An 8981-nucleotide genomic window follows, 5' to 3' on the forward strand; every position below is an offset into this window, starting at 1 on the left:
TGAGTAGCAAATCAACATGATTTCTGAAGGATCATGTGACACTGAAGACTGGAGTAATGATCCTGAAAATTCAGCTTTGACCACAGCAATAAATTACACTTTACATATATTCAGATAGAAAACCGTTATTTAAAATTGCAATAACATTTCACAATATTACAGCTTTTCTTTTTTGTATCAAATAAATTGCCACTCCCAAATGCCACTCCAAAGACATTTATTTCAAGAACATTGAAAATTAATATAAAACAGTAGAGTATTTACACTGATTTTACTGGCAAAAATTGCGCAGCAAGCGTGATTGACACCGAGCGGGTCCGGTGTTTCTGGCCACCTAAGGCGAGTACACGGGAGGACACGGGCTCTACACAGAGATTTTAGAATCTCGCAAACGTGTTAGGTGTCGCCCAGCCGGCAGCTCTAAAGATGTCTGCTATCGAGGCGCCCCTGCCATTGCCCAAGAAGAAGCCACACCTCTCGTAGAGTGTGCTCTTACTCCGAGGGGACACGGCAAGTGTCGGGCCTGGTAAGCTAGGACTATAGCCTACACATATCCAGTGTAAACACGCAAGGCGCGGACGGGACAGAGCAGAGCAATGGCATCAGTTCTGGGAACCAAGTCCGATTGGGCCAGTATTGCAACACCAAAAGGACTTGCTCCTCATCCTCCCTGACCTTGCACAGGGTCTGTGCGAGAAGGCTCACTGGGGGAAACGCATATTTGCGTAGGCCCCGAGGCCAGCCGTGTGCCAGCGCGTCCGTACCGAGGGTCCCCTCGGACAGGGAGTAAAACAGCTGGCAGTGGGTCGTGTCCAGGGAGGCAAACAGGTCTACCTGGGCGTCCCTGTAGTGTCTCCAAATCAGCTGGACTGTCTCGGTGTGGATTCGCCATTCTCCTGGAAGGGCGGGCTGACGTGAGAGCTTGTCGGCTGCACGATTGAGCTTGCCTGGGACATGAACGGTGCAAAGCGACCTCAGATGCTTCTGACTCCAAAGGAGACGATGGCATGCGACGGGAGCGTAGACCACATTGGTGGTTGATGTACGCAACGGTTGCAGTGTTATCCGTAAGGACCAGTACATGCTTGTCGTGTAGCAGCGATTTTAAGCGGCGCAGAGCAAGCCATACTGCTAGCAACTCAAGGCAGTTGATATGCCACTTCAGTCGGGGCCCTGTCCAGAGCCCCGCAGCTGCATTCCTGTTGCACATGGCACCCCAGCCCATGGCAGAGGCATCTGTTGATACAATAATGTGCCTGGACACTTGCACTAGGGACAGTCCTGCCTGAAGAAGAGCAAGATCCAACCACGGGCTGAAGGTCTGACAGCAGGACGGGGTGACTGCAATCCGAGCGGCGTGACAGCGGCTGCGGATGCCATATGCCCCAGAAGCCTCTGAAACTGTTTCAGTGGAACCGCCCTCTTGCGCTGGAAAGATTCCAGGCAGCTCAGCATCAACTGAGCATGCTCTACTGAGAGACGTGCTGTGAGGTTGACCGAGTCCAACTCCATGCCGAGAAAAGAGATCCTCTGCACAGGGGAGAGTTTGCTCTTTTCCCAGTTGACCCGAAGCCCCAACCGGCTGAGGTGGCTGAGCACCGTGTCCCTGTGTTCGCTCAACTGCGCTTGAGATTGGGCCAGTATATTTTCCGGGAGAAAGAATCGCATCCTCGGACCGGACACTGCTGCCCACTGGCGAAAGGAAAGGGGGACGGGAGTGTAGAGACTGTGTCTCGTGCACCACCATTCTCGCCCTCTTGGGACCTAGAGAAAAAGGAAACTGCTCCTTTTATTGAGGTTTTGGGTACCACTGGCTGGGGAGGTCCGGGGGAAGGAGTGGTGAGGTCACCATCTCCTAAAGAGCAGGATCCGAAGACTCCGGGTCGCCCGTCTCAGGTATGCCGCTTGCCCTGGCGCTTCACGGGTTTGACAGGGGTGGAGACGAGGGCGCACTCGGCGACGAGCAGACAGAGGGGCAGCAGCCAGCAGGGGCAGAATATGATGAAACGCCTCCATCTGCTTCTGTGCGGCAGAGAACTGTTGGGCAAAGCCCTCCATCGATTCACCGAATAGGCCGGCCTGGGAGATCGTGGAGTCCAAGAAGCGATGCTTGTCAGTCTCCCTCATATCCGCCAAGGTCAGCCATAGGTGGTGCTCCTGGACCAACAACGTAGACATCGTCTATCCCAGGGCCCGCGCCATGACTTTCGTCGCCCTTAGAGCAAGGTCCATCGCTGTGCGCCGTTCCTGCAGCATACCTGGGTCAGCACAAACCTTGTGCAACTGCATCAACGCCTTGGCCTGGTAAACTTGCAGGAGGGCCATGGCGTGCAGGGCAGAAGCAGCCTGTCCAGCAGCACTGTTTTTTTTTTTTTTTATTAAGCCTTGGCCGTTATAGCGGACGAGAACTTACAGGCCCTGGACGGAAGGCGTGGATTACCCCTCCAGGCATTGGCACTTTGCGGGCAGAGCTGCATGGCAATAGCTCGCTCGACTGGGGGGATGCCCACATACCCTTGGGCTGCTCTGCCGTTGAGGGTGGTGAGGACGGAGGAGGCACTAGGCCCTCCAAGACCTAGTCACCTTCTGATGCACTTCCGGGAAGAAAGGAACCGAAGGTGGTTGCCGGCGATCAAGCTGCGCCCCCAAGAACCAATCGTCCAGCCTCGAGCATTCGGGAGAAGGAGGAGGCCTCCAGTGCAGCCCGACACTCTCAATGGCCCGGGAAAGCATAGCAGTCAGTTCTGGATCTGACTCAGGCAACGCCACTCTTCCTGACGGAGGCAGCACAGCCGAATCGTCATCTCCAGAGCCTAGCTCTCGGGTGAGATCTCATTTACGTCAGTCACTTGATGTTACGAACGTCGAACATGACTGACTGAAAGGGAACAGATGTTTCAACAGCATCTCTGATTTAAAATTCAGCAACAATAGCATAGTTATACTTACGAGGATTAATTAATTTACACAAATTAGGTAATTTTAAAAAATCATTCATTTTTATTAAAATGATTTTGTTAAAAAAAATTAGGTAAATACTGGTTCTTATTTTTATGTGTTGTTATACTGGTGCATATAAATTAAGTCATTAAAAATCATTCTTGCTTGAGTTCATATAAAAAAATAAAAATAAAATAAAAAACACATTCCATGATTGGCATGATGGCTGTTGGATAGTTGCAGATTTTACAGTATTTTACTTGTTGCATTAATTTCAAATATAATATGTTAGATTGAAATGATTGTTCATCTTTTCAAACACTCTTTTCAAATAATTCCAGACATGTAAATGTCAAGATATAAGTAAAATTTGCCAAAGGCTGAATAATATTGTAATATAATATCTTTGAGCTGTATGTACAGCACACACACACACACACACACACACTGAGAACAGACTCATCATTTGTGTTTTCACACTTTATTTCCACGTCTGCTCTGAGAAATTCCTCGCTTAGATCGAAAAGACCAGACAAAAAAGCAGTACGGATAAAAACTTTCATCTTGTCGTTTTTTAATCTTCTCTCTGTCTTTCTGAAAATTCCCGAGCGCTTCAGGTAATAAATCACGTCTGAGACTGGAGGTGAGCGCTTGAGCGACGGTCAGCGAAACGCTCTCGCTCACTCTCATCGCTCTTCGCGTTTCATTGGAAGCAGCTTGAGAAAGCATGCTGAGACGTAAAACACAAAAGCATTTCTGCTACCACCCGCCGTTTCAATAGTTTGTTGATTTTCTCTCTAAATAAACTGGAGCAATGCTAAAACATACATTTGAACAAAATGTGATTTGCATCATTACCATGAGGCTTGAGTTGAACTATATACAGTATAGTTTATTTTTAGATCAAATCACAAAAATATCAAATATGCTATAGGCCTTCAAGACTAAGTTGCCTTTTGCTGACACATTCTGTTCACTATCAATACCATCTGTTGCGCATAAATCTTGATGAAAGACAAACATGAACTTGTAATATAAAAGGAGCACTGCCGCTTTGCCAATGATCAATATTTCCAACCATTCACCTATTTTTCAGGAAGAACTGCTGATGAGGTTCGGCTGTAGTTCTTCATTACAGGGATATAGATTCGCTTCTATCAAAGAGCACTTGACATATGAAACTAAACCTCTATTTTAAGAGGGCTTTCATTGGTATTTCATCACCAGAGCCCCAAAACTGTTGGCTCGCTCCCAGCTGAAAGTCCTGCCGCTGCAGTATGGATTCAGCTCAGCACGGGTCACTGGACCAGAGGAAGCTGGAATAAAATTAACCTCCAATGCAAACCTGATTCTGAAAGTCCTGAAACTATTTTCCAAGGGCTGACACAGAGACTCTCTGGAAAAGGTCAGTGGATCTACTAAACAGGCAGAACCAAAAAAAATTATGCAATCTGTCATTACATTCAAACTAATTTACACTAGGTGTGTGTGATGATGAAGCTGACATTATTTGAAAATACAAAATCCACAACATATTTTACATATGGTGGCAAAAATGCCCTGTATGAGTTTCTGTCTTGTATTTCTATACAATATAGTAATATCACACAAGCAAGCTTGCTATTCACGCATGTCAGCATGATTACAAATGTGATTTTGACTTCAACAATTCAATACATTTACATTTACATTTAGTAATTTAGCAAACGCTTTTATCCAAAGCGATTTAGAAATGAGAACAATGGAAGCACTCAAAATCAACAAAAGAGCAGTAACTTGCAAATGCTATGACAAGTATTGGTTAGCACAATACATGTAGCAAGGTGTTTTATTTATTTATTTTATTTATTTATTTTTTTAATATATATATAATAAAAAGAAAAGAAATACAATAGGAACAGAATAGGGAGAACTAGTGTTAGAGGGTATTTTTATTTTTAAATAAAAAGAAAACAAGTAGATAGAATAGAAAATAATAGAGAAAGCTAGTGTTAGAGGCCTTTTTTAAGAAAAATATTTTTGAGTTTTCTCAACTGATTTTTGTAGATTAAAAGTTTGATAAACTTAAAACAACGAGTTGAGAAAACAAAAATCTGCTAAAGCTGGTTGTACGAAAAATTTAAAAAATAAAAAGTTGAGTAAACTTAAAAGTTTAAGGCAACCAGCTTCAGCAGATTTTTGAGTTTTCTCAACAAAAAGTTGAGAAAACTAAAATAAATAAATAAATAAATAAAAAAACTTCTAAAAAATAAGTTGAGAAAACTCAAAAATCTGCTGAAGCTGGTTGCCTTAAACTTTTAAGTTTGCTCAACTTTCTTTTTTTTTTTTTACAGTGCAGTTAGAAAACGAATACAACGGGTACAAGTGTTAGAGGGATTTTTAAATAAAAAAAAGAAAACAAATATATAAAATAGAATTAGAATAGATAGTGCTAGAGTTAGAGGGTCAAAAAAAGATGGAAGATATGTGTTTTTAGCCTTTTCTAGAAGATAGCTGCTGCTCAGATTGAGTTGGGCAGGTCATTCCACCAGGAAGGAACAGTTAATGTAAAGGTCTGAAAGTGATTGTGTGCCTCTTTGGGATGACCCAATAATGTGCTGTTCACTTGCAGAACGCAAGCTTCTAGAAGGCACATACTGTTTAAGTAAATGTGTTTAGCAGTTTCCGAGCGAAAACTGTTTCTTCACTACTTTTTTTTTTTAAGTCTTGTTATATTATTTTTTATGATGTTTTTACATGGTACTTACAAGGCATATGTTGGGTTAAATTATTTTTTAATGGCAATTTTAATATATAGTTTATGATTTTATTGTGTTATAAGGTTTCAAATAGTAGGGACAGTTCATCCAAAAAAGAAAATTCTGTCATCATTTTCTCACCCTCAACTTGTTCCAAATCTGCATGTGACTCCTTCCTCTGCCGATTACAAAAGAAGATATTTTGAAGAATGTTGTCCACCAAACCATTGACCTCAGCCATTGACCTTCACAGCATTTTTTGTCCAAAAAAAAAAAAAATCAATTATTACCATTTAACATATTGCATTAAATGTCATGTAATTGTAATTCCAGTGTGAATACAGCTAAATGCTGCTTTAGTTGCAACCTTTGTGCCACCTCTGCAGTGCAAAAGTGCATTTTGTTGATACTAATTTAATTTGATTTGTAACAGTGTTATAATGACTTATTATTCTAACTGAATTTATTGATTAAATATAAGAATTTTAAATTAGATGTACAGTATGCATCATCAAATATAAGGTTGAAAAAAAAATACTTATAAAGGTAAAAATGCCCCATGAAATTAATTTAAGGGGAAATACTGCCTTAATGAAAAAGTTAACTGTCACTGCTGTGAACGAATCACTGCACAGAATATGAAGAACATGAAAAACTTCAAGAGTCAGCTGACATAACAGGCCTAAGTTAGCCAATATACAAACACACAAAATATCACCCATTTGTTTTAGCAACAAAATCACAGACAAATCATTCTCATTCTCAAAACGCACACCCTTAATTGACACTCATTCACTTAAGCTTCCCTTGCATTGAAACCGCCTGCGGATTTTCCTTCACTCGCTACTAGTATTTAATACCAGTTGTTTTCTGACATTGCATTTTACCACTCAAAGAACAGCTGATAGCTCTCCAATCTTAGCTGTGTTCCAGGAAGATTTCTGTACTGAAGTCCCAAATCTGCAGGACTAAACACGGGCCTTGTGTCTACATCCATTAATTGAGGGGACTCAAATGCTCTGCTGAACGCACATAGATTCATGTTTACATACAGTAGATACACATATGGCTTCAGGATATATTTAAATAGTAACGTGTGTTGCATACAAATAAAGTCTGCACAACACTGAGAAAGCAGACTGGATCATATGATCTCTATGTATAGTGATAGTTCCCAGTTTTCCTCTTCCAGTAGCAGTCAACATCAATATTGTGTTTGAGCGTAACTGAAATTCTATATATGGGTTAAAGGGCAATGCAGTGGTCAATATAGAGCAGTTGTCATTGCTGTTTTTCATTCAGTCCTGTGCACTGACTGTACTGGCATGTTTAATGATTGCTTGCTTGAAATGTTATGGTACATCCATGTTAAGCACACCAGATTACCATTAAATGTTAACAAGCATTTCAAAACATCCATTCAAAGATACCATACCTGAGAGATAATTGCTATCCTGATGACCAACAAATGTGCAAATTACATTTGCTGAAACATTGCTGTTTCTCTAAGACGCTCAACAAGGAAATGTTGTCATATTTAGCCAAAACACCTACAATTGATGCAACACACTTTTTTTATTGCTTAGTTTTTCAGAAAGCGATGAATCTGCCGCTTAAAGAACCCCAAACAACACTATAACGTGAAGAACCAATTACAACACATGAAGAACTTTCTACATGACTAAAGAACCATGTAACCAACTTGACTGACTTTGCTGTTTTCAACCCAGAGACCGTACTGTACAATATTCTGTATGTGCAAATAATAATGTTAACAATAACTTTTAACAGTAATACATTTCAGTAACACTTTACAATAAGGTTCATTAGTTAACATTAGTTAACAACTTTAGTTAACATGAACTAAGAATGAACAATACTTCTACAGCATTTATTAATCTCAGTTAATGTTAATTTCAGCATTTACTAATGCATTATTAAAATCACAAGTTGTGTTTGTTAACATTAGTTAATGCACTGTGAACTAACATGAACTAACAATGAACAATTCTATTTTTATTAACTAATGTTAACAAAGATGAATAATAAATAGTATAATAAATGTATTGATCATTGTTTGTTCATGTTAGTTAATACATTAACTAATGTTAACAAATGACACCTTATTGTAAAGTGTTACCTACATTTCTTGTAATGTGTTCCTCTAACCTGACCAAGACGATGCTGAAGATGTTGTATTCCAAAATAAATCTGAAATATCACATAATGACTAATGCAGGGTTAATCTGTCTCCTTTCAATACACAATATAGAGAAATACTGGCAATCGGAGACATGCTTCTCTAGATTTTCAGTCAAAATATATTATACTGAAGAGAATCCCCTCATCTGCAGCATGCATATTTTATACTTGATCTCTCTGAGACGTCAAACAGGAGTAATGCCATATTTTCAGTTTCAGTTTCAATGCAACTAGGAAAAGTCAACCTGATACTTCAGCACAGTTTTGAGAGATCTCTCAGAGCTCAAGCAGAACATGAGGGTTAAGAACCACTGAAGCACCTTTATCGCTTTTGAATACAGTAAGAATGGTCATTCTGATCGTGTGCTCTGGATTAAAGCTTGCTCTTACAACGAACCCGTGTCTCTCGTTCTCAGATGCATAATAATCAGGCAAACGCGCAGAGATCATCTGTCATCTCTCAGCTCAGCTCTAGATGTGACTGACGGACGGTCAAACCTCACCTAAGGTGAAGTAGGGCAGCGCCGTGTTGTCCAGATCATCCAGAACCGAGATGCGACCCGGCAGATCAGTCCTGACGAACAGCAGGAGTCTGGACTCCCCTCCGGCGAGACTCCCGGATCCCGCGCCGGTGAAGCTGAACTCATTCTCCCGGAGCACGGGCAGAGTGGACACGGTCACGGTCTTCACCTCACACGGACTCTCCGCGTCGCCTCTCTTGTCCCGGTCCTCGTCCAGTTTTCCCCCGGCCCGGGTTCCGCTCACACGGAGCCCCAGCAGCAGCAGGAGCAAGAGACGCGCGTCGCTCGGTGTCATTCCGCTCGCGGTGCCGCTGCGCGTGGATTGAGCGTCTCATGTAAAGCGCTGGTGGTTTATAGCAGCGGCGGCGGTGCTGAGCGCGATCGGCAGGCGGCAGCACTGAGAGCCGAGTACTACACATTCACATAGACACAATAACTGAAACAATAGCATAATAGGCTATACAATGAAGCAGTGTGTGAAATACATATCTATCTATCTATCTATCTATCTATCTATCATCTATCTGTCTGTCTGTCTGTCCAGGGAATCATTTCTCTGTGTGTGTGTGTGTGTGTGTGT

General features: G+C 41.8%; 1 protein-coding gene across 3 annotated transcripts in view; it reads right to left on the reverse strand.

The window, feature by feature from the left end:
* Positions 1-8786, reverse strand: part of LOC131540270 (astrotactin-2-like) — a 588347-nt gene extending 579561 nt beyond the window's left edge. For 2 of the 3 annotated variants that reach the window (XM_058774887.1, XM_058774885.1), the window contains exon 1: positions 8384-8785. In XM_058774887.1, coding sequence (XP_058630870.1) covers positions 8384-8696 — 313 coding nt within the window. In that variant the 5' untranslated portion in view covers positions 8697-8785. Of the gene's footprint in view, positions 1-8383 lie in introns of all 3 variants that reach the window. The other variant, XM_058774886.1, reaches the window with a different exon arrangement.
* Between the last annotated feature and the right edge of the window lie 195 nt (positions 8787-8981).

This window comes from Onychostoma macrolepis, chromosome 05 (genome assembly GCF_012432095.1).
Source record: "Onychostoma macrolepis isolate SWU-2019 chromosome 05, ASM1243209v1, whole genome shotgun sequence".
Taxonomy (NCBI): domain Eukaryota; kingdom Metazoa; phylum Chordata; class Actinopteri; order Cypriniformes; family Cyprinidae; genus Onychostoma; species Onychostoma macrolepis.